The following is a 27,196-nucleotide window of genomic DNA, read 5'->3' on the forward strand; positions in this document are numbered from 1 at the left end:
AAGTTGACGTGCCCCCTGGGCCATATTCTTTAGGGGGAATATCCGGAGCCGGATCAGATGGGAGTTGTAGTCTTCCGAGTGGCTGTGACCCGGTCCGTGCCCAGGGTGTCAAACTCAGTTGTATGTGGCAGTCCTACAGATGTTATTAAGTTCTTTATTGTCGACTACGCCACCCGTTGTATTGCGGTCACTATGGCCGCCGCTGCAGCAGGGTCCGCTGAGGCTGATGGTGTTAGTGCAGCTTTTGGTGGTATAACCCCCAACGGGTGGGGTATAGCCTCAGGGGGTCAGGTGCAGAGGATGGGGGTTGTGGTGGTGCAGCATAGATGTTAAAGGAAGACAGAGTCGGGTTGTGCAGTTTAGGGTATTTACTCACTGCTGATGTTCCGGTCACTCCAGCTTCAAGTGACCACCCGAGCCGTGCTGCGTCCACCAGGTCCTAGATTCAGCCAACCCCCAAGCAAGTCCGGAGCGTGACCCTGAGCTCTCCTTCTGTCCTTTCCTCTGGCCGTCCCCACTAGTGATCCACCTAGGTCCAGCTCCCTCGGGCCTTCTGTTGGGAGACCCTTGGCCTTGGGTTCCCTGACCCTCCACGTGGTATGCCTTCGGGGTGGATGTGGTGGGTGGCCGTGGCAGACGCTGCCCACGGCCTCCGGTCTCTGGCTAGGGTGTGCTTTTGCCCCCACCAGCTTGGGATCCGGTACCCTAATGCCAACTCTTCACCCGCTGATGGACTTTGGGTTCTCAGAGTTCCTTTTCTGTTTCCCCCTCTGGGTCTTTCTTGCTTTCTCCTCTCTCTCTCTCTGGGGCTGCTCTGCTCCTCTTCCTCTGACTTCTCTGCAAAGACTCACAGACTGACTGACTGTGGCTGACTGACTGACCCTGATCTTAGATGGTGCCCACCTTAAATACTCCCTCTATGTGTGAGCTCAGGTGACCAGCACCCAATGAGCTCCTAACTTTACCCAGGCTGCTCCCCCTATCTGCCCCTACACTACTGGGATGTACCACCCCCCTCCCACTCCAGCCAGGAACAGACTCGGTCGTACCTGCACATTTCTAAGTGGGAGTACCGTTGGTCTGCTCCTCGGAAATGGGATGTGTGTAGTGCATGCAGCTAACCGAGCTCAGTTCCACACTCCATCCTTACCCGGGAGTGGAATATCACACCTCTGGCTGAGGTGCAATACCCCTGTAGCAGCCGAATCCTCAGGGTGCTACAAAGCCACACATTCCACATGACTTTGACAAAGCTAGGTGACTGATTGTCTACTCAGCTGCTTCTGAGTGCCATCGCACATCTAAATCTCCTGCAACAAGGAGACTGATCCGCACTCTCAGATCCGCTACTACAAGGTGCCTAATTGTCTAATCAGCTCTGCTGTTCCTGAATGCTAGAATGCTATCTACACACCCATCTCTGCTACAACAAGTTCTGCTGTTCCTAAATCCTACCTGCACATCCAGTTCTTCTACAACAGGCTGCCTGCCTTCTCATCTCTGCTAATTCAAAGTACTGTCCATACACTCACCTCTGATGCATCAAGTACCTGCCTTATGCAAGGTGCTGTTTGTACACCAATCTCTGCTGTAACAAGATACCTCACTGCCTACTCATTACTACTGATTATTGGAGCTGTCTTAACAATAATCTCTGCTGCATTTAGAACTTCCAGCTCCATTGATCCATCTGCCATCCAGTTCTACTATGACATGTGGCTAGTCAAGCTCCTCTGCATCAATGCCTCCGGTCCGTGGTGCTCACCCTAACGGCTGCTCTCTCACTTCCTCCAGATGTCAATTACTTTCAAAGGAGGTGAGAGTGAAGTGGACACTGACTGGCCACATGGATGTCATTGTTATGTCACGCGAGCCGTGGGAGAGCCAGTAGCAACACTGTTGGAATGGCATCGTCACTGGAGGTGAGTATACTGTTATTATTTTACTTGGGGAAAACATAGTGATTGAGAAAGGATTGTTCAAGTAGTGGACAACTCCTTTGATTTCTCTTAAGTATCCATTTAACAATTAAAAATCACCCAAGTTCTTTAGCTAAAAAATTACCGCCTCCTGATTTCCCATATGTATATCAATATTATCACCTGAGTCCATCCATCCACATGTAGCAATAACGTTTACTAAATCCCCCCATATAATAATAATACTCCTTGAGGTCCTGCACATACAGTTATAATGATTAAAGTTCCCGGCATACAATAATATTGACCCCCCCATTCCTGCCACATGAACTAATAATGCCCCTTGAGTTCCACCACAAAAAGCAGTAGTGAAGAGTCAGAAAATAAAAACAAAAGACAAAACAAATATATACTCACCTAACCCTCGGATCTTAGCAGGTCTGTTTAAAAAGTAAGCGTCCCGGAGCAGGTGACGTCACTTCGTCTGACATCCTGTGCGTGACCCAGTTATTCTGTAGGCTACCGGTCTAAAGCAACCTGTGGCTTACTGAACAAAGAGTGGTAGGCCAGGAAGTCCATGACTCCCTGCTATACAACAAAGTCAAACTGTTTTGCTATGCTATGCACTGTGATACAGTCAAGTGTGGGCCCGGGAAGCTATGCTACTGCTTTCAAATCTTCAAAAATTCTTTGGCGTTGCAAATTATTACTGACAGTTTATCAAGAAATTAAGTGGAAGCTCCTCTTATGACCCTCATTCATAAATGCAATAATTCTTAAAACTGGCCAGATTCTGCAATTCAAGCATTCAAGCTTCTTAAATCTTGTTTTCCTCTGCTCTGGTTCTACATAACTCAAGACGTTGTCAGGTAATTTTTTTTTTAAAGTTTAGATATCTGCCATTAACGTGGGAGTAATCTATTTCAAAATTGTTCAGAATATAAAAACAAAATCTGCAGATTATTTTCTACTTGATGATCCAGAAATTCTAGCCATAAAATTAGCTTTGGAGGAGTGGCATCATCTGCTTTAGGGAGTTAAAGGATCTCTGTCAGGACAAAATGACTGTTCAGACCAAATACAGATGCTCAGTGCACAAAGGCGTAGCCAATTATTTAAATGCACCTTTCCACCTGCTTGTTTTCAAACTATCTCCACCGTTCTAAGTCTCTATCAAGCCAGAGCTGTCAATCAAAGAATAAGAGATGGGGGTTCAGATTGAGGGAAAAGAAGCAGATGGGAAGGTGTATATAAATGACTGGAGCAGCCAAAATGCACTGAGCGGCGGTACTTCGTTTGAACAGTCATTCTGTGCTGACAGAGTTCCTTAAAGTTTCCAATGGCCATCGATACAGACCACAAAAGTCTAGATTATCTTCAGTCAGCCTGTATGCTGAATCCATGTGAAGCTCAATGGTCACTTTTCTTAATGATTGCCTACTATCCAGTCAGAAAAAAACACAAAGCAAATGCCCTTTCCAGATCCTTTGAAAGATATGACTAGTGATGGGTGAGCACTAAAATGCTCGGGTGCTCGATGCTCGGGTCGGGCACATTGGAATACTCGGGTGCTCGACCCGAGCAATGAGCCAAATGTAAGTCTATGGGAAACTCGAGCATTTTTCCAGCAGCTCCCCCCGGCGGTCTGCAGAGGGTCTAAAATTGCCCAAATCAATGGGAACAGTGCTCAAATGGCATGGGAACAGCATGGGGAAGACCCCTGGAAGCATTTCTGACTCCCAGGTCACTGCTGTCAACAATGTTGTCAGAGGTATTACTCCTCTTTTACGGACTCACAATAAAACATACAAAAACGAAACCAAAATGGATTTTCCTGGGAAATATGTTAAGGAACAGCCTTTCCAGGGTAATGACTTGTATATAAGGCAAAATAAATAACCCCCCAAAAAAATACTCCTCCACAACTTGGGCTATGTTCACATGTAGCATTTTTGATGCGTTTTTCCACTTTTGCATTGGTTTCAACCAAGACAAATGCATTCACTGGGAAATGTCATTTTAGCATTTTACAACCTTATCTGGCCACGTTTTGTGTGAGACATGACCAGACAAATCCTGTTTCATTTATGAAGGAGGGACTCTGAAAGCCACAAAGACTATTTTTATAGGGCCATCAGGTGGCCTTTACTATTCTTAAAGGGCCAGCAGTCGGCCCTCACTATTCTTAGAGCCATCAGCCGCCATGCTTCGTTATTCCCATTAGTAAACAGTGGGTTTCCTATACTGTTATTGCGTATGCAGTGAGTGGCAGGGTTGCCCAAAATTTGGACGCACCCCAATACCCCTTTGAAAATTTAGATGCACCCCAATACCCCTTTGAAGAGACTTAGAGGAGGGCCTCCTGAAATAAAATGTTCCCATTATTAGGAAGTGGGTCTCCCATTGTGTTTGCCTATGAAGTGAATGCAAGGGTTGCCAAAAATTGGGAGGCACTCCAATGCCCCTTGGAAGAGACGTGGAGGTCAGAGGGACTCCTGAAAACGATGTTCCCATTATTAGGAAGTGGGTCTCCCATTGTGTTAGCCTATGCAGTGAGTGCAAGGGTTGCCAAAAATTGGAAGGCACTCCAATGCCCCTTGGAAAAGACGTAGAGGGACTCATAAAAAAATGTTCCCATTAGAAAGGAGCGGGTCTCCTATACTTGTAATGCCCATGCACTAAGTGTATGGGCTGACAAACATTTACCACTGGGGGGTATACATGAACATACTGTATAAACTATTTTTTTTGTGGGCATAATAAACACCCTTTAAAAAATTATGTGGGTGTTGCATCACGGCCACAGTCACCCTGGTGATATGGTGGTGGAGGATGAGGATGAGGAGAAGGAGGAGGACAAGAGCAAATAGCCAAAATCAGGAAGCGTATACCCATGTGTGGGTGTGAAAAGGTGCATGGGAATACACCTCCCAAAAAAAGACAATGGATTTGAGTTTATGTTACGCTGCTATCATTCAGTGGTATTGAGAAGTCTGGCCCAATCCAGCCCTTGTTCATTTTTATAAGAGTCAGCCTGTAAGCAATTTCAGTTGACAGGTGGATGCGCTTATCAGGTATAATTTCACCAGTGGCACTAAAAACCCGCCCTGATAAAACGCTAGTGGCAGGGCAGGTCTGGACCTCCAAGGTGTAGAAAGCCAGTTCATTCCACGTATCCAGCTTGGATAGCCAATAATTATAAGGCACAGAGGAATCACGGGAGATGTTGGTATGGTCGGCAAGGAACTCCCTCAGCATCTTCCCAAACTTTGCACTCCTTTTGAGAGTACCCTGCGCCTCTGGGCCTGTGCGATGGGAGGTGCTGAGATAATTCTCCCAGAACTTTGACAGTGTTCCCCTGCCTCTGCTTGATAGTTGTGTCTCTCTCGCCTGTAGTCCTTGGTTGTCCAACAAAATGTGACCTCTGCCGCCAGCGTTTTTAGATGGGAATTTTAATAATAGTTCCGCAACAAGGGCCTTCTGGTACAGCCCCATTTTTGTAGACCTATCCGCTTCAGGAATAAGAGATAAAAAGTTCTCCTTGTAGCGTGGGTCTACAAGTGTCACCAACCAGTAATGACTGTCACCCAAAATGCGAGGGTCATGGGAAAGGCAGCGTAATATAAACTCAGCCATGCGTGCCAGACTGCTAACAGGCAAGACTTCCGTGTCCTCACCAAGAGGATGACTGACCATGCTCTCCTCCTCCTCCTCTCTGTCCTCAGACCATCCACGCTGAATAGACAGTATAACAGTTGTGCAGGTAGTACCGTCTATAGCACAGGAAACTAGCTCCTGTTCTTCCTCCTCCTCCTCTTCCTCATTGTCACCCAATCCACGTTATGATGAGATGAGGTTGGGCTGTGTGTAATCACCCTGTATGGTTCCTTGCTCCATCTCATCATGCTCCGCCTGCATTGCATCCTTTTTAATTGTGAGCAGAGAGTGCTTCAGAAGACAGAGAAGCGGGATGGTGATGCTAATTATGGCATAATCGCCGCTCACCATCTTGGTGGAGTCTTCAAAGTTTTGGAGGATGGTACATATGTCTGACATCTATGTCCACTCCCGAGGTCTTATGTGTGGAGACTGAACTGAATACCAACGGCCTTGTTGATGCTGGTACTCAACAACTGCCCTCTTCTGCTCACAAATCCTTCCCAACATCTGCAGTGTAGAGTTCCAATGCGTGGGGACATCACACACCAGTCTGTGAGCCGAAAGCTGCAAACACTGCTGAAGCACAGCTAGGGCGGCGGAAGCTGTAGCTGACTTTCTAAAATGGGCACACAGGTGGCGTACTTTAACAAGCAGATCCGGCAGCTCCGGGTAGGATTTGAGAAACCGCTGAACCACGAGATTAAGATGGAGGCTAAAGAGGATGGGAAGGCTGAGGAGGATAAGGTGCAGGAGCTGTAGACTGTTGGGGCAACCCTGATTGACCTAGGGCCCGCAATCCTTGGCGTCGGGAGGACATGTTCCATCCCAAGGTCCAACTGGGTCCCGGCTTCCCCTATGTTAACCCAGTGTGCCATCAGTGAAATATACTGTCTCTGCCCACAAGCACTTGTCCACGTGTTCGTGGTTAGGTGGACTTTCCTGGTAACTGCGCTGTTGAGGGCACGGCTAATGTTTTGGAACACGTGCTTGTGTAATGCGGGGATGGCACATGGAGAGAAATAGTGGCGGCTGGGGACCAAGTACCGAGGGATGGCCCCGCCATCAGGTTGCGGAATGCTTCTGTCTCCACAAGCTTAAAAAGCAACATTTCGAGAGCAAGAAGTCATGAAATGTGGGAATTTAGTGGTGTGGCCTGTGGAGCATTGACTGCGTATTTGCGCTTGCGCTCCAAGGACTGGGGTATGGACAACTGAACGCTGCGCTGGGAGAAGGACGTGGACGTGCTTCCTGATGCTGCTACTTGAGAGTGTGCAATAACAGGTGCAGGGTAGGAGGCATCTTCGCATGCACCATGGACAGGGGATTGGCTTGCATGCACAACAGCGGAAGAAGCAATGGTGCCACCCGCTGACACTGTTCCTGGACCCTGGGGTTTGGCTCACAAAGTCGGGTGCTTTGCTGCCATGTGCCTGATCATGCTGGTGGTGGTCAGGCTGGTAGTTTTGCTACCCCTGCTGATGCTGGCCGGGCAGGTGGTGCAAATGGCCTTTTTGGGGTTATCGGAAGAGTCCTTAAAAAACAACCAGACTCGGGAAGACCTAACAGATGTACTGGCAACTTCCGTCGTGTTTGTGTTATGGGGAATGGTTGCCTGCCTTCTGTCTGTGGCCACCACACTGCTTCTTCCTGCCTGTTGGGGTGCTCTGCCTTCCTCCCCCTGTGTGCTGCTGTCCTCACTCTGCATGTCCTCCTGCCAGGTTGGATCAGTTACTATATCATCCACCACCTTGTCTTCCACTTCCGCACCCTGGTCTTCCTCCTGACTTTCTGGCAATTGTGTCTCATCATCGTCCACCTCTTGTGACACTTTCCCACCATCGCTTTCGTATGACCGTGACTGCTCAAATATTTGGGCATTGCTATGTGCGATCTCCTCTTTCCCCGCTTCTAGTGGACCGGGCGAGAGGCCCGAATCTATAAATGGAAAAGTGAACAGCTCTTCAGAGTGTCCAAGTGTGGGATCAGTTGTCTCCGGGCACTTGGCATGGTGGGAGGAAGGAGGATCAGGGTGAGGAATATGCAGTCCAGACTCACGGCTACTGAGACATGGCCGTGTGGAAGACAGGGTGGTGGTGGCAAAGTAACTGGAAGCATTACCAATAACCATTTCACACTGCTCTGTGTTCAATAATGGTGCTCTGCGGTCCCCTATTAATTGGCACAGGAAGGTCGGATGATCATATGTGGGTGTTTGTTGTGCCACAATTTCAGCTTGCCCATGGCCTCGGCCTTTGCATGCACCATCACCATCACCATCACGTCCAGTTCCCCGTCCCTTGCCACGCGCCTTGCCCATTTTAAATAGAGGACAATATCTTCCACGGTCACTACAAATGGCTGAATTTGGAGCAAAGTTATATGTGATCCGTGTGATGGAGAAACCACAGTTTTAAATACCTGGCCTGTAGGTAACTATTTTGAACAGCAAACCGGTGTCCAAAACTTCTCTGGCACATTGAAACAAATTTTTAATGGAGGTCAGAAATGGCAGTATTTTCTGAAAATGTATATGTCATCCATGTGATGGACAAACAACAGTTTTAAATAGCTGTATTTTTAGCATTGTAATATAGAAAGGACCTGGCTGTATTCTGCACTGCCAACAAGCAAATGGCGCAGAAAAACTGTGTTCTCTGGTTTGCTTTTTAATCAAATAATAAGGATTAAGATCCCAAAAAAATCCTGAGACCTGGGCCTATGTCTAGAAATGTCTAACAGCAGCAGCAGCAGCAGACAGAACTGGAATGGAGCCTCTTGTGCTATATGCATTGCAGTCTGCTATATACACTGCCATCCTGCCTATATACACTGCCTGCCTGATATCTCTGCAGATGGATTAGTGCTCAGAAGGACTGTTTGTTGAGATGGATATCTGAAATATACTTCTGTTCTACCTACACTACCTAATAAACAAGCAAATCTCTACCTAGCTCAGCAGCATCTCTCCCTACAATGTCTGATTGAGGAGTAGACTGAAGAGCACAGTGGCGCCAGGACTGATATAGACCTGATGACGCTGTGAGGCCAGCCAATCACCGTAATGCCACAACCAACATAGCTGCGGCATTACAGTGAGTGGCAGGCAATCCCTGCATGTTCATTGGCTCTGTAAAGAGCGCCAAACATGCAGGGAGAGGATCAGAGCATCCATCCAAGCATCTCGCAAGTACTCGGTGAGCTTAGAGCATCTCGTGTACTGAGATGCTCAGGCGAGTACTGACTAATTGCGAGTATGCTCGCTCATCACTACATATGACGCTTCAGAATAAAAACCCTCACGTGTAATAGAGACTATTTTTGCTACTATTTCTTCTTTAACAAATTCTCCACCCTAAGGACCTTCCGTCATCTCTAAAATTCTTTGCTGGAAGGTCTTAACTTGGGCCTAGTCTTCTCATCCTTCCAAGCACTCAGTAGTTAAATGTACAGCGGAACTCCTTTCCTGATTTTTAGTGGCTTAAATGGAAAAAAGATGTCAAAGAATTTGTGGCATCTAGTCCTCGACGTGCAGAGTTTAAATAAAACCTGGCACGCACCTCTGATGTCATAACCAATGACCTTTTAAAGCCTTATCAGATAGTAAGTGAACCCTGCAACATGTTCTTTCCAGAAGTTAAGCCACACTTTCCACTTGGTTCTGCAACAGCCAGATGCCTGGTTGTCTTCTCAGCTACTCCTGAATGCTATTTGCACATCCAGCTATCCTATAACAATATACCTGATTGTCTACTCAGATGCTCATGAGTGTTATCTGCACATATAGCTTCCCTACAACAAGGTGCTTGATTGTTTTCTCAGCTGTACAGTATCTGAATACTATCTACACTCCCAACTCTACCATGTGATGCTCTGCCTTTCCTGATTACTATCTGCACAACCAGCTTTGCTACAACACGGTGTCTGATTGCCTACTCGTCTCCGCTGAGTCAAGATGCTGTCTGCACACTCACCTCTGCTATATCAAGGTACTTGCCTGATTACCCATCTTTACTGATTCACTGTGCTATTCATAGACACATCTCTGCTGCATCACGGTGCTTGCCTTCTCGTCTCTGCTGATTCAAGGTGCTGCAAACTTAACTGCAAATACCTACTTGCCTCTATTGTTGCTAAGTGCTGTCTGCACATTCAGCTCTGCTGCATGAAATATTTCTAGCTTCGCTGATTAACATGCGGTCCTGCCTATCCAGATCTACTAGTCCTTACTGCTTATAGCAGTACAATGGAGCACATGCTACATAATTGTCAGTGACGTTCTACAAGAAGCTATGTAACAATGCAACACTACAAAAGGAAATGTTTATAACATCTAAATAATTTAATTATATGTTTTTAGATTTATATTAAGAGTATTAGATCATGTTGATATTAGAAGTTCCAGCAAATGATTTCAGGAAACTTTCAATTTTACTTTATTTTGTATTGAAATAAAGTAGGGAGCTCTGAAAATTGATAAAAGAAGTATCAAGATATTATTAGTAAACACCCAGAATTCCAGAAGAAATGTAGCACTAAACTGCTAAAAGAATCAAATATGTTAGAATTTGAAAATATTTCTCACTATAAGATGATCAAAAAGGTTATTTATCATGTTAAAAATGAATAATTCACATCCTAAGCAAATCAGTTTTTAGGAAAGCCAACCAACTTTTCTTCTTTTTCTATATTTATGCTTTACTATTTCTAGTCATTCTTTAATGTTTTGACGTTTACTAAATGGTAAGTATAAAAATATATCAATGTACAGTAAATTCTGCCAACATTTCAATGCTACAATGAACAAGCAAATAAATAACAATAGTAATAAAAAATGTTTTAGAACAATCCGGCACACTGAAAATGGAAAATGAAGTGATTTACCAGCACGCTCAACCATGTCCACATAAACATCTTCTTGTTCAAATTTCAATGGTTCCCCTGGAATGTCAGTCTGATTAGCTTTCAGTTTTTCCTAGAAATTAGGAAGAAAGATTTATGTCAGCGGCAGGAAAATATTAAATAAACCAGAAAATGGAAAAGTTAGTTCTAAGAACTTTTTTTTCATTATATTATTTTTATATTGTCACTCAATTGTTTAACATAATTTTATATTATTTTTATTGACTCATTTATCTATAGAAATAAAGTAAGTAAACTATATTACTTTATAAAGTAAACAAATAACATTATTTCATGATTTTTTATTGTACCCTAAATAATATCACCACTTTTCATATTTTAGGTACTTTTATATATCCCATTTTTCTTTCTTTATGCAGTGAACCACAATGAAGGTCACAGCACTCTCATACTGTTCTTTGCCATGGTTTGATCCTGGGTTTAAAACCTATTGAGCCGCTATGCAACACATGCAAGGACTTTAAATGTTCTCCCCATGTTTGTTTAGGATTCCTCCCACATTCCGAAGACATACTGGTAGGTAATGAAGATTGTGAGGACAATGTCTGTAAAGTGGTGCTAAATAACCAAATGTCATGGAATCAAATATCCATTATTTTTCTGGTTTCTAACTTTTGAGGACTAGGCTTCTTATATTTTATATGTTCAATATTTGTTGCAAAATTACATTAGGTACTATATAATAATTCAATAGTAATTATATACAAGCATATTATTATTTTTGTAACAGAATAGAGTTTTATTTTGTCTTGTGTCATTGGCAATCTCTAATTTTTGGAAAGATATACAGTTGTGCTCAAATGTTTACATACCTTGGCAGAATTTTTGCTTTCTTGGCCTTGTTTCAGAGAATATGAATGATAAAAAAAAACTTTTTCTCCACTCATGGTTGGGTGAAGCCATTTATTGTCGAACTACTGTGTTTTCTCTTTTTAAATGTTAATGACAACCAAAAACATCCAAATGACCCTGATCAAAAGTTCACATACCCCAGTTCTTAATACCGTGTATTGCCCCTCTAACATCAATGACAGCTTGAAGTCTTTTGTGGTAGCTGTGGATGAGGTTCTTTATTTTCTCACATGGTAAAGCTGTCCATTCTTCTTGACAAAAAGCCTCCTGTTCCTGTAAATTCCTGGGCTGTCTAGCATGAACTGCGGTCTTGAGATCTCTCCAGAGTGGCTCAATGTTAATGAGATCAGGAGACTGAGATGGCCACTCCAGAACCTTCACTTTTGTTCTGCTGTAGCCAATGACATGCTGACTTGGTCTTGTGTTTTGAATCGTTGTCATGTTGGAACGTCCAAGTACGTCCCATGTGCAGCTTCCGGGCTGATGAGTACAAATTTGCCTCCAGTATTTGCTGATAACGTGCTGCATTCATCTTTCCTTCAACTTTTACCTACAGGCCAGGTATTTAAACTCTGTTTTCTCCGTCACATGGATCACATATATATTGTCAGAAAATACTGCCATTTCTGGTCTCCATTAAAAATTTCTTTCAATGTGTCAGTGAAGCAATTCACACCAGTTTGCTGTTCAAACTAGCTACCTACAGGCCAGGTATTTAAAACTCTGTTTTCTCCGTCACAGGGAACACATATAAGTTCGCTCCAAACGCAGTCATTTGTAGTGAGCGTGGAAGATACTGTCCTCCATTTAAAATGGGCAAGGCACGTGGCAAGGAACGGGGAACTGGACATGATGGTGATGGTGTATGCAGAGGACGAGGACAAGGCCATGGGCAAGCTGAAATTGTGCCACAACAAACACCCACATCTTCTCACCCGACCTTCCTGTCCCAATTCCAAGAGGACCACAGCACACCACTATTGAACCGAGAGCAGTGTCAAAAAGTTGTTGGTTGGATAGCGGATAATGCTTCCAGTCACTTAGCAACCACCATCACCGCCACACTGTCTTCCACACGGTCAAGTCTCAGTAGTCGTGAGTCTGGACCGAATATTCCTCACCCTGATCCTCCTTCCTCCCACCATGCCGAGTGCTGGGAGACAACTGATCCCACACTTGGACACTCTGAAGAGCTGATCACTTTTCCATTTATAGATTTGGGTCTCTCGCTCGGTCCACTTGAAGCAGGGCAAGAGGAGATCGCATGTAGCAATGCCCAAATATTTGAGCAGCCACGGTCACACGAAGGAGACGGTGGGAAAGTGTTACAAGAGGTGGACGATGATGAGACACAATTGCCAGAAAGTCAGGAGGAGGACCAGGATGCGGAAGTGGAAGACGAAGTGGTGGATGATATAGTAACTGACCCAACCTTGCAGGAGGACATGCAGAGCGAGGACAGCAGCACACAGGGGGAGGGAGGCAGAGCACCCCAACAGGCAGGAAGAAGCAGTGTGGTGGCCGCAGACAGAAGGCAGGCAACCGTTCCCCGTAACACCAACACGAAGGAAGTTGTCAGTACAACTGTTAGGTATTCCTGAGTCTGGTTGTTTTTTAAGGACTCTGCCGATAACCCCAAAAAGGCCATTTGCACCACCTGCCAGGCCAGCATTAGCAGGGGTGGCAAAACGACCAGCCTGACCACCACCAGCATGATCAGGCACATGGCAGCAAAGCACCCGACTTTGGGGGTCGAACCCTAGGGTCCAGGAACAGTGTCTGCAGATGGCACCATTGTTTCTTCTGCTGTTGTGCATGCAAGCCAATCCCCTGTCCATGGTGCATGCGAAGATGCCTCCTGCCCTGCACCTGTCGTTGCGCACTCTCAAGTAGCAGAATCAGGAAGCACGTCCATGTCCTTGTCCGAGTGCAGCGCTCAGTTGTCCATACCCCAGTCCTTGGAACGCAAGCACAAATATGCAGCCAATGCCCCACAGGCCACACTACTAAATTCTCACATTTCACGACCGCTTGCGCTCGAAATGTTGCCTTTCAGGCTTGTGGAGACGGAAGCATTACGCAACCTGATGGCGGCGACCGTCCCTTGGTACTCGGTCACCAGCCGCCACTATTTCTCCCGGTGTGCGGTCCCCGCATTACACAAGCACGTGTCCCAAAACATTAGCCGTGCACTCAACAACGCAGTTACTGGGAAAGTCCACTTAACCACGAACACGTAGACAAGTGCTTGTGGGCAGGGGCGGTACATCTCGCTGACGGCACACTAGGTTAACATAGTGGAATCCGGGACCCTGTTGGACCTTGGGACGGAACACGTCCTCCCGACGCTTAGGATTGCGGGCCCTAGGTCAATCAGGGTTGCCCCCACAGTCTACAGCTCCTGCACCTCATCCTCCTCAGCCTCCTCCTCCTCTTCAGCCTCCATCTCTGAAATGACCACATCAGTCACAAGCTGGAAGCACTGCAGCACTGCCTCGGCCAAGCGGCAACAGGCTGTGCTGAAGCTAATATGCTTAGGTGATAAATCGCACAATGCTGAAGAGTTGTGGACAGCTCTGAAAGAGCAGGCAGATCTGTGGGTCACACCGCTGAACCCACAACCAGGCATGGTCGTGTGTGACAATGGCCGGAACCTGGTGGTGGCTCTAAGGCGAGGTGAGCTCACACTCGTACCATGCCTGGCCCATGTGCTTAACCTCGTGGTTCAGCGGTTTCTCAAATCCTACCCAGAGCTTTCGGATCTGCTTGTCAAAGTACGCCGCCTGTGTGCCCATTTTAGAAAGTCAGCTACAGCTTCCACCGTCCTTGCAGTGTTTCAGCAGCGTTTGCAGTTTTCGGCTCACAGACTGGTGTGTGATGTCCCCACGAGTTGGAACTCTACACTGCAGATGTTGGGAAGGATTTGTGAGCAGAAGAGGGCAGTTGTTGAGTACCAGCATCAACAAGGCCATGGGTATTCAGTTCAGACTCCACACATAAGACTTCGGGAGTGGACATAGATGTCAGACATATGTACCATCCTCCAAAACTTTGAGGACTCCACCAAGAAGGTGAGCGGCGATGACGCCATAATTAATGTCACCATACCGCTTCTCTGTCTTCTGAAACGCTCTCTGCTCACAATCAAAGAGGATGCATTGCAGGCGGAGCACTATGAGATGGAGCAAGGAATCATACAGGGTGATTACACACAGCCCAGCCTCATCTCATCCCAACGTGGATTGGGTGACAATGAGAAAGAGGAGGAGGTTTCCTCCGCTATAGACGGTACTACCTGCACAGCTGTCATACCATCTGTTCAGCGTGGATGGCCAGAGGACAGAGTGGAGCAGGAGGAGGAGGAGAGCACCGTCAGTCGTCCTCTTTGTGAGAAATAGAAAAAAAGAGAGGGGTCGCTCACTGGTCTATTCGGGTGCTCTGAAGAAAAGAGTAATCTCAATTGCAAAAAGAACTTCGGCACTCCATACATGAATATATAAGAAATATTGTATCTAGACTAATGTCACTTTGAAAAATGAAGGTTTTTTGCGCATAATTTGGCCAATTTTTGTGTGCCCATCAACCACGACAAGGTCACCTTCGTATGATGGGAAACTACGCTACGCTACCACTGGATATGCCACTCTTGGGCTGTAAGCCTATATGGACAATATGTCTCTGCTTGGGCTTTTAACCTACAATGTATGGGCTGGTAGAGCTAGTTAAAACCACCTGTGACTGAATGGGAGGGACACATGGTCAGAAAAAAGGCTGTCAAACTTCTAACAGTGTGAACACGTACCTGCTGCAATGCTCCAGGAGCGGGATCCCAAAAATGATTAATAGAAAAAAAGAGAGGGGTCGCTCACTGGTCTATTCGGGTGCTCTGAAGAAAAGAGTAATCTCAATTGCAAAAAGAACTTCGGTACTCCATACATGAATATATAAGAAATATTGTATCTAGACTAATGTCACTTTGAAAAATGAAGGTTTTTTGCGCATAATTTGGCCAATTTATGTGTGCCCATCAACCACGACAAGGACACCTTCGTATGATGGGAAACTACGCTACGCTACCACTGGATATGCCACTCTTGGGCTGTAAGCAGGGTCGGACTGGGCTGGCGGGATACCGGGAATTTTCCCGGTGGGCCCCGCCCCCTGCTGCAGAGGAGAGGGGGAGAAGAGAGCAAAAAAAAAAATCCTGCGGTTTTTAGGGGCACGGGCCCTTTAAAAGCGCAGGCACAGTGTATGCGGGGACGCGCGCACGCGGCGTTCATTACCTGAACCACCGCGGCGCACGTCCCTGTGAAGCAGCTGAAGCTGCGCGTCTCCCTTCGTCGGCCGGCTTATGACGTCATCGTCATGCGCCTGCTGTGAAGGAGGCGCGCAACTCAGGAGAAGGAGGACGCCGCACGGGATCGCAGGAAGGTAAGAGGTGTATGTGTGTGTGTGTGTGTGTATGTAATGGTCTGGGCCCCTGGCTGGACACACAAGACGGGAATCCCAGCTGGACAGTGGACAGACACACAAGGGGGGAAGCCCAGCTGGACAGACACACAAGGGGGGAAGCCCAGCTGGACAGACACACAAGGGGGGAAGCCCAGCTGGACAGACACACAAGGGGGGAAGCCCAGCTGGACAGACACACAAGGGGGGAAGCCCAGCTGGACAGACACACAAGGGGGGAAGCCCAGCTGGACAGACACACAAGGGGGGAAGCCCAGCTGGACGGACACACAAGGGGGGAAGCCCAGCTGGACAGACACACAAGGGGGGAAGCCCAGCTGGACGGACACACAAGGGGGGAAGCCCAGCTGGACAGACACACAAGGGGGGAAGCCCAGCTGGACGGACACACAAGGGGGGAAGCCCAGCTGGACAGACACACAAGGGGGGAAGCCCAGCTGGACAGACACACAAGGGGGGAAGCCCAGCTGGACAGACACACAAGGGGGGAAGCCCAGCTGGACAGACACACAAGGGGGGAAGCCCAGCTGGACAGACACACAAGGGGGGAAGCCCAGCTGGACAGACACACAAGGGGGGAAGCCCAGCTGGACGGACACACAAGGGGGGAAGCCCAGCTGGACAGACACACAAGGGGGGAAGCCCAGCTGGACGGACACACAAGGGGGGAAGCCCAGCTGGACAGACACACAAGGGGGGAAGCCCAGCTGGACGGACACACAAGGGGGGAAGCCCAGCTGGACAGACACACAAGGGGGGAAGCCCAGCTGGACGGACACACAAGGGGGGAAGCCCAGCTGGACAGACACACAAGGGGGGAAGCCCAGCTGGACAGACACACAAGGGGGGAAGCCCAGCTGGACAGACACACAAGGGGGGAAGCCCAGCTGGACAGACACACAAGGGGGGAAGCCCAGCTGGACAGACACACAAGGGGGGAAGCCCAGCTGGACAGACACACAAGGGGGGAAGCCCAGCTGGACAGACACACAAGGGGGGAAGCCCAGCTGGACAGACACACAAGGGGGGAAGCCCAGCTGGACAGACACACAAGGGGGGAAGCCCAGCTGGACGGACACACAAGGGGGGAAGCCCAGCTGGACGGACACACAAGGGGGGAAGCCCAGCTGGACGGACACACAAGGGGGGAAGCCCAGCTGGACGGACACACAAGGGGGGAAGCCCTGCTGGACGGACACACAAGGGGGGAAGCCCAGCTGGACGGACACACAAGGGGGGAAGCCCAGCTGGACGGACACACAAGGGGGGAAGCCCAGCTGGACGGACACACAAGGGGGGAAGCCCAGCTGGACGGACACACAAGGGGGGAAGCCCAGCTGGATGGACACACAAGGGGGAAGCCCAGTTGGACAGACACACAAGGGGGGAAGCCCAGCTGGACGGACACACAAGGGGGGAAGCCCAGCTGGACGGACACACAAGGGGGGAAGCCCAGCTGGACGGACACACAAGGGGGGAAGCCCAGCTGGACGGACACACAAGGGGGGAAACCCAGCTGGACGCACAAGGGGGGAACCCTGGCTGGACACACTCGGGGGGAACCCTGGCTGGACACACAAGGGGGGAACCTTGGCTGGACTCATGGAGGCCAGGATGATATATGGGGGGCAGGCTGGACATATGGAGGTCAGGATGGATATATGGGGGGACATGCTGGACACATGGGAGGCCAGGACGGATATATGGGGGGCAGGCTGGACACATGGGAGGCCAGGATGGATACATGGGGGGGCAGGCTGGACTCATGGAGGCCAGGATGGATATATGGGAGGGGGCAATCTGGACACATGGAGGCCAGGATGGATCTATGGGGGGGGGCAGGCTGAACACATGGAGGCCAGGATGGATCTATGGGGGGGGCAGGCTGAACACATGGAGGCCAGGATGGATATATGGGGGGGACAGGCTGGACACATGGGGGGCTAGGATGGATATGTGGATGGGCAGGCTTGATACACGTGGGCTAACATAAATATATGGAGGGGCATGCTGGATATATGGGGGGTGTCAGGATGGATATATGAGGAGGCAGGCTGGACACATGGAGGCCAGGATGGATATGTAGGGGGAGCAGGCTGGACACATGGATAGATGGGTGGGGCAGGCTGGACACATGGAGTCCAGAATGGATATATGGGGGGCAGGATGGATATATGGGGAGGTGTCAGGATGGATATATGCAGGGGGGGGCAGGATGGATATATAGAGGGTAGGCTGGACACATGGAGTCCAGGATGGATATATGGGGAGGCAGGCTGGAAACATGGAGGCAAGGATGGATATGTGGGGGGCAGGCTGGCCACATGTGAGGGGGCAGGCTCGATACACGTGTGCTAGGATAAATATATGGAGGGGTCAAACTGGACAAATGGGGGCCAGAAGGGATATATGCAGGGGGGTGTCAGGATGGATACATGGAGTCCAGGATGGATATATGGAGGGGCAGGCTGGAAACATGGAGGCAAGGATGGATATGTGGGGGGGGGGGCAGTCTGGCCACATGGGGACTAGGATGGATATATGGAGGGGGGAGGGCAGGCTCGATACATGTGGGCTAGGATAAATATATGGAGAGGCCACCCTGGACATATGGGGCCAGAAGGGACATATGGGGGTGCCTGGCTGGACAAGGGACTTAATTACTGTTTGGGGGCCAGATTGAGGAACATACTTTATTAGTTTATGGTGGCCAGTGGGGAACATTATTACTTTAGATTCCAATTATTATTATTACATTATTACTTCAGTAATATAATTTACTTTTTAGGAAACTGTTTTCCATGGGATGGGACAAAAGAGGAGTCCTGTTACTGTGCTGGATGGCACTATGTTGCTTTTTTTCTTCAACTGGTGTAGTGTAGAAGTCGGGGGGGAGTGGGAATATTCTCTAGAAGAGATCAGTTATTGATAACTGTGTGTTATTTTCTGCATAGTCGATTCCTGGCTGGAAGAAGTGATGGCCGTCTGTGCCTGATGAAGAAGAAAAGCGAAGATGAAGGACTTCACCTAGAGACGTAACTGGTGAGTCAGTGTATTACATGTACACTTACACTACACACGTGGTCAAAATTGTTGGTACCCCTCGTTTCATGAAAGAAAAACCCACAATGGTCACAGAAATAACTTGAATCTGATAAATTACAAACTTTTGAAAATGAACAAATGAAAGTCAGACATTGCTTTTCTGCTTCCACAGAATTTAAAAAAAAATTAACCTCATGAAACAGGCCTGGACAGAAATGATGGTTCTTCTTAACTTAATATTTTGTTGAACAACTTTTTGAGGCAATCACTGTAATCAAAGGATTCCTGTAACTGTCAATGAGACTTCTGCACCTCTCCACAGGTATTTTGGCCGACTCCTCATGAGCAAACTGCTACAGTTGTCTCGTGTTTGAAGGTTGCCTTTTCCATGTTTCAGCTCTTTCCAAAGATGCTCAATAGGATTTAGGTCAGGGCTCATAGAAGGCCACTTCAGAATAGTCCAATGTTTTCCTCTTAGCCATTCTTGGGTCATTATCCTGTTGCAAGACCCATGACCTGTGACTGATACCAAGCTTTCTGACACTGGGCAGCACATTTCTCACTAGAATCCCTTGATAGTCTTGAGATTTCATTGTACCCTGCAGAGATTCAAGACACCTTGTGCCAGATGCAGCAGAGCAGCCCCAGAACATAACAGCCTCCCCCATGTTTCACAGTAGGGACAGTGTTCTTTTCTTGATATGCTTCATTTTTCTGTCTGTGAACATAGAGCTGATGTGCCTTGCCAAAAACTTCCATTTTTGTCTCATCTGTCCATAGGACATTCTCCCAGAAGCTTTGTGGCTTGTCAACATGTAGTTTGGCAAATTCCAGTCTGGCTTTTTTATTATTTTTTTTTTTCCAACAATGGTGTTCTCCTTGGTCGTCTCCCATGAAGTCCACTTTGGATCAAACAATGACAGATGGTGCGATCTGACACTGATGTTCCTTGAGCTTGAAGTTCACCTTTAATCTCATTAGAAGTTATCCTGGGCTCTTTTGTTACCATTCATATTATCCGTCTCTTTGATTTGTGATCAATTTTCCTCCTGTGGCCATGTCCAGGGAGGATGGCTACAGTCCCATAGATCTTAAATTTCTGAATAATATGTGACACTGTAGTCAAAGGAACATAAAGCTGCTTGGAGATGGTCTTATAACTTTTACCTTTAGCATGCTTTTCTATAACTTTCTATCTAATCTCCCGAGACAACTCTTTCCTTTGCTTCCTCTGGTGCATGTTGAGTGTGGTACACACCATGTCATCAAACCTCTCAGTGAGTATCTGTAGCCCTATATACAGGCCCACTGACTGATTACAAGATTGTAGACACCTGTGATGCTAATTAGTGGGCACAACTTGATTTAACATGTCCCTTTTGTCACATTATTTTCAGGGGTACCATAATTTCTTTCCAGGCCTATTTCATGAGTTAAATTTTTTTTTAAATTCTGTGGAAGCAGAAAAGCAATGTCTGACTTTCATTTCTTCATTTTCATAGATTTTTAAATGTATTATTACTTTTGTCAGATTCAAGTTATTTCTGTGACCATTGTGGGTTTTTCTTTCATTAAACGAGGGGTACCAACAATTCTGATCACGTGTGTGTATAGTATATACAGAGCTCCTGTGTATGTCACTGGTGATCACTGTATTACGTATACACTATATACAGAGCTTCTGTGTATAATGTCACTGGTGACCACTGTATTACCTGTACACTATATACAGAGCTGCTGTTTATAATGTCACTGGTGATCACTGTGTTACCTGTACACGGACACTATATACAGAGCTCCTGTGTATAATATCACTGGTGATCACTGTATTTATTACCTGTACACGAACACTATATACAGAGCTCCTGTGTATAATATCACTGGTGATCAGTGTATTACCTGTACAATGACACTATATACAGAGCTCCTGTGTATAATGTCACTGGTGATCACTGTGTTACCTGTACACTAACACTATATACAGAGCTCCTGTGTATAATGTCGCTGGTGGCAATAACAGTGTTGTTAGTATTGTGGTTTGTATTCATGATCAGTATTGTAGTATTTGGTCACTTTGGGGTGGTAATATGTGGTCTGGTCATGGTGTGGCCGTATTTGTTCCTTGTATGTGGTATTATTCAGTCACTATGTGGTGGTAATATGTGATCTAATCATGGTGTGGCGATATTTGTCCCTTTTGTATGTGGTATTATTGGTGTTGATATAGTGAACTGTGTTGTGTATGGCGGTCATTTTGTTCTTGCTGATATTAACTAGGAAAAGATTTTTTTCCATTAGGCCACAGCCTCACCATCAGTATTTGGTTAGTATTTTTTCTCAGGAGTCGCTGCCAAAACCAGTAGTGGGTGATAAATACAGAATTGGTGACTTGTTTCTATTATACCTTTTGTCTGATTGTTCCTCATCTAGTTTTGGCTCCCACTCCTGAAAAAAAAATACTGACCGGATACTGACCAAATACTGATAGTGGGGCCGTGGCCTTAGAGATTAAATACTTGGACCAGAGCGGCAGAGATGCACTTACAGGGGTTCTCCAGGGAAAACAAGTAATCACCTCTCCACAGGATCAGTGATAATATTGATTGGTGGGGGTCTGACTGCTGGGACACAATTGGCAGAATGTGGAGTTTTTCTCCCCATTAGACTGGAGCTCATGTGAGATGCGACCACTGATCCATTCATTCCTAAAGTGGCTGTGAGCACTGCTCTTTTTTGGAAGCCCCCAAGAGAATGAATGGAGCTGCGGTCAGACATCCCACCTGCCGCTGCATTTTAAAATGGGGATAAGTGTCCTGTCAGGGATAAAACTTCCCCATTCTTCTGATAGGTGCGTTTTCCAATGTTTGGACCCAAACGATCAATAAGTTACCACCTATCCTGTAGAGCCCATGGATCGGTGATAACTTGTTTTAACCAAAGAAGCCCTTTAATGCAATCTACCGTAATTGTACATCCCAGTTAGTGTCGCACAGTAGATGTGCCGGAGCCGCCAGTCAATGCTCCACTATAACAGGGATAGCGGATAGCAGAAATTTGCATATGGCTGTAGGTGGGCCCCTAGAGTCAGTTCTCCCTGTGGGCCCCAGACACCCCAGTCCGACCCTGGCTGTAAGCCTATATGGACAATATGTCTCTGCTTGGGCTTTTAACCTACAATGTATGGGCTGGTAGAGCTAGTTAAAACCATCTGTGACTGAATGGGAGGAACACATGGTCAGAAAAAAGGCTGTCAAACTTCTAACAGTGTGAACACGTACCTGCTGCAATGCTCCAGGAGTGGGATCCCAAAAATGATTAATAGAAAAAAAGAGAGGGGTCGCTCACTGGTCTATTCGGGTGCTCTGAAGAAAAGAGTAATCTCAATTGCAAAAAGAACTTCGGCACTCCATACATGAATATATAAGAAATATTGTATCTAGACTAATGTCACTTTGAAAAATGTCGTGGTTGATGGGCACACATAAATTGGCCAAATTATGCGCAAAAAACCTTCTTTTTTCAAAGTGACATTAGTCTAGATACAATATTTCTTATATATTCATGTATGGAGTGCCGAAGTTCTTTTTGCAATTGAGATTACTCTTTTCTTCAGAGCACCCGAATAGACCAGTGAGCGACCCCTCTCTTTTTTTCTATTAATCATTTTTGGGATCCCGCTCCTGGAGCATTGCAGCAGGTACGTGTTCACACTGTTAGAAGTTTGACAGCCTTTTTTCTGACCATGTGTCCCTCCCATTCAGTCACAGGTGGTTTTAACTAGCTCTACCAGCCCATACATTGTAGGTTAAGGCTGTGTGCCCACGTAGCGTTTTTCAAGCGTTTTTGATGCGGAATTTCCGCAGCGGAAATGCTTGTAAAACGCTTAGTAACCCGCACCCCATGGTCCCCAATGTGATTCCGCAAGTTCTATGCACATGCTGTGGATTTTTCCGCAGCGTTTATGCTGCGTTCAAAAATCCGCAGCATGTCATTTAATTTTGCGTTTCCGCAAGCAGAATTGCCTTTGTCCAATGCATAAAAAACGCAAGGCAATTCCGCATGTGGAAAACGCGTGATAAACGCGCGAAAAATGCGCGATAAACGCGTGCGGAATTCCGCATGCGTTTTTCCGGGAGAGGACCTGCAGAAATGAAGCAGAAATTTTCTGCTTCATAAATGCAACGTGGGCACATAGCCTAAAAGCCCAAGCAGAGACATATTGTCCATATAGGCTTACAGCCCAAGAGTGGCATATCCAGTGGTAGCGTAGCGTAGTTTCCCATCATACGAAGGTGACCTTGTCGTGGTTGATGGGCACACATAAATTGGCCAAATTATGCGCAAAAAACCTTCATTTTTCAAAGTGACATTAGTCTAGATACAATATTTCTTATATATTCATGTATGGAGTGCCGAAGTTCTTTTTGCAATTGAGATTACTCTTTTCTTCAGAGCACCCGAATAGACCAGTGAGCGACCCCTCTCTTTTTTTCTATTAATCATTTTTGGGATCCCGCTCCTGGAGCATTGCAGCAGGTACGTGTTCACACTGTTAGAAGTTTGACAGCCTTTTTTCTGACCATGTGTCCCTCCCATTCAGTCACAGGTGGTTTTAACTAGCTCTACCAGCCCATACATTGTAGGTTAAAAGCCCAAGCAGAGACATATTGTCCATATAGGCTTACAGCCCAAGAGTGTCATATCCAGTGGTAGCGTAGCGTAGTTTCCCATCATACGAAGGTGTCCTTGTCGTGGTTGATGGGCACACATAAATTGGCCAAATTATGCGCAAAAAACCTTCATTTTTCAAAGTGACATTAGTCTAGATACAATATTTCTTATATATTCATGTATGGAGTGCCGAAGTTCTTTTTGCAATTGAGTCCTCTTGGTGAGGACACGGAAGTCTTGCCTGTTAGCAGTCTAGCACGCATGGCTGAGTTTATGTTACGCTGCATTTTCCATGACCCTCGCGTTCTCAAAATTTTGGGTGACAGTCATTACTGGTTGGTGACACTTCTGGACCCACGCTACAAGGAGAGCTTTATATCTCTTATTCCTGAGGCGGACAGGTCTACAAAAATGGGGCTGTACCAGAAGGCCCTTGTTGCGGAACTATTAAAAAAATTCCCATCTGAAAACACTGGCGGCAAAGGGCACACTTCGTTGGACAACCAAGGAGTACAGGCGAAAGAGACACAACTTCAATCCAGCAGAGGCAGGGGAATACTGTCAAAGTTCTGGGAGAGTTTTCTCAGACCCTCCCATCGCACAGGCCCAGAGGCATGGGGTACTCTCACAAGGAGTGCAAAGTTTGTGAAGATGCTGAGGGAGTACCTTGCCGACCGTACCAATGTCCTCCATGATTCATCTGTGCCTTATAATTATTGGGTATTCAAGCTGGATACGTGGAATGAACTGGCTCTCTATGCCTTGGAGGTCCAGGCCTGCCCTGCCGCCAGCGTTTTATCTGAGCGGGTTTTTAGTGCCGCTGGTGGAATTATAACTGATAAGCGCATCCACATGTCAACTGAAAATGCTGACAGGCTGACTCATATAAAAATGAACAATGGCTGGATTGGGCCAGACTTCTCAACACCACCGAATGATAGCAGCGTAACATAAACTCAAATCCAGTGTCTTTTCTTGGGAGGTGTATTCCCATGCACATTTTCACACCCAGACATGGGTATACGCTTCCTGATTTTGGATATTTGCTCTTGTCCTCCTCCTTCTCCTCATCCTCCACCACCATATCACCAGGGTGACCGTGGTCCGTGATGCAACACCCACATAATTTTTTTAAAGGGTGTTTATAATGCCCGTAAAAAATTTTTTTTATACAGTATGTTCATGTATACCCGCCAGGGGTAAATGTTTGTCAGCCCATACACTTAGTGCATGGGCATTACAAGTATAGGAGGCCCGCTCCTTTCTAATGGGAACTTTTTTTATGAGGCCCTCCTTCACGTCTCTTCCAAGGGGCATTGGAGTGCCTCCAAACTTTTGGCAACCCTTGCATTCCCTGCATAGGCCAACACTATAGGAGACCCACTTCCTAATAATGGGAACATTGTTTTGAGGAGGCCCTCTGACCTCCATGTCTCTTCCAAGGGGCATTGAAGTGCCTCCAAATTTTTGGCAGCCCTTGCATTCACTGCATAGGCCAACACTATGGGAGACTCTCTCCTTTCTAATGGGAATTTGTCTTTACTGTGTCCCTGCTCTATGTCTTTTTAAATTGTTAGTGAGGTTTTTCCTAAATTTGGTCAGCTGTTGTACTCACTGCATACCCTATAACTCTATAGCAGACCCTCTCCTTTCTAAGGGGAATTTGTCGTTACTGTGGCCCTGCTCTATGTGTCTTTAATTTCTTAGTGGGGTTTTTCCTAAATTTGGTCAGCCGTTCGACTCACTGCGTACCTTATAACTGTATAGCAGACTCTCTCCTTTCTAATGGGAACATGTCATACTTGTTACTGTGGCCCTGCTCTATGTGTCTTTAATTTCTTATTGGGGTTTTTCCTAAATTTGGTCAGCCGTTGGACTCACTGCATACCCTATAACTGTATAGCAGACTCTCTCCTTTCTTATGGGAATTTGCCGTTACTGTGGCCCTGCTCTATGTGTCTTTAATTTCTTAGTGGGGTTTTTCCGAAATTTGGTCAGCCGTTGGACTCACTGCGTACCTTATAACTGTATAGCAGACCCTCTCCTTTCTAATGGGAACATGTCGTACTTGTTACTGTGGCCCTGCTCTATGTGTTTTTAATTTCTTATTGGGGTTTTTCCTAAATTTGATCAGCCGTTGGACTCACTGCATACCCTATAACTGTATAGCAGATTCTCTGCTTTCTAATGGGAATTTGTCATTACTGTGGCCCTGCTCTATGTGTCTTTAATTTCTTAGTGGAGTTTTTCCTAAATTTGGTCAGCCGTTGGACTCACTGCGTACCCTATAAGTGTATAGCAGACCCTCTCCTTTCTAATGGGAACATGTTGTACTTGTTACTGTGGCCCTGCTCTATGTGTCTTTAAATTGTTAGTGGGGTTTTTCCTAAATTTGGTCAGCCGTTGGACTCACTGCATACCCTATAACTGTATAGCAGACTCTCTCCTTTCTAATGAGAATTTGTCATTACTATGGCCCTGCTCTATAGCTTTAATTTCTTATTGGGGTTTTTCCTAAATTTGGTCAGCCATTGGACTCACTGTATACCCTATAACTGTATAGCAGACTCTCTCCTTTCTAATGGGAACATGGCGTACTCGTTACTGTGGTCGTGCTCTATGTGTCTTTAATTTCTTAGTGGGGTTTTTTCCTAAATTTGGTCAGCCGATGGACTCATTGCATACCCTATAACTGTATAGCAGACCCTCTCCTTTCTAATGGGAACATGCCGTACTTGTTACTGTGGCCCTGCTCTATGTCTCTTTAAATTGTTAGTGGGGTTTTTCCTAAATTTGGTCAGCTGTTGGACTCAGTACATACCCTATAACTGTATACCAGACTCTCTTCTTTCAAATGGGAAAATGTCGTACTCCTTACTGTGGCCCTGCTCTATGTGTCTTTCAGAGTCCCTCCATCATCAATGAAACAGGATGTGTCTGATGATATGTCACACACCACATTGTCAGATAAGGTTGTAAAATGTTAAAATGACATTTCCCAGTGAATGCATGTGCTTTAAAAAAAGACGTAAAAAAAAAACAGTAGGATCCTTCTTTAGTATAAAAACAGAGTCGCCAATGTAACCTCAATGTAATCACATTGTTCAGCTCCTGCACCTCTTCCTCCATCTCCAAAATTACCACATCAGTCACAAGCTGAAAGCACTGCAGCACTGCCTTGGCCAAGCGGCAACAGGCTGTGCTGAAGATAACATGCTTAAAGCTTAGGTGACAAACCGCCCAGCGCTGCAGAGTTGTTGAAAGCTGTAACACAGCAGCCTGATTTGTGGCTCTCACCGCTGAACATACAGCAAGGCATGGTCGTGTGTGACAATGGGCGGAACCTGGTGACAGAGAAATGACAGCTGGGGTAGATACGGTTTCCCTCTATGCCAGTCCTTTCACCGAGCTAAAGAATATGGCTGTGGTGAAATACAACTCCCACTGAGAAGCTGTTTCAGATTGAAAAACATTGTGCCCACCAGAGGACCGTCCAACCCTGCCGAGAAGCAGTCCTGGCCAAGAAAAGTGTGTGGGAGGGTTCCCGGACACTCTATGGCTGCTTTTTTACTGAGGTGGAAACCCACGCAAACATGGGGAGAACATACAAAGTCCTTACAGATGTTGTCCTTGCTGGGATTTGAACCTAGGATCCCAGC

The 27,196-nt window shown here is 46.6% G+C and overlaps 1 protein-coding gene across 1 annotated transcript in view; it reads right to left on the reverse strand.

The window, feature by feature from the left end:
* Positions 1 to 27,196, reverse strand: part of BANK1 (B cell scaffold protein with ankyrin repeats 1) — an 857,480-nt gene that overhangs the window by 141,841 nt on the left and 688,443 nt on the right. Inside the window, exon 8 of the mRNA XM_073639073.1 lies at positions 10,461 to 10,551. Coding sequence (XP_073495174.1) covers positions 10,461 to 10,551 — 91 coding nt within the window. The remainder of the gene's footprint in view (positions 1 to 10,460; positions 10,552 to 27,196) is intronic.

This window comes from Phyllobates terribilis, unplaced genomic scaffold (genome assembly GCF_046119375.1).
Source record: "Phyllobates terribilis strain yellow unplaced genomic scaffold, ASM4611937v1 Scaffold_1__5_contigs__length_1240528914, whole genome shotgun sequence".
Classification (NCBI taxonomy): domain Eukaryota; kingdom Metazoa; phylum Chordata; class Amphibia; order Anura; family Dendrobatidae; genus Phyllobates; species Phyllobates terribilis.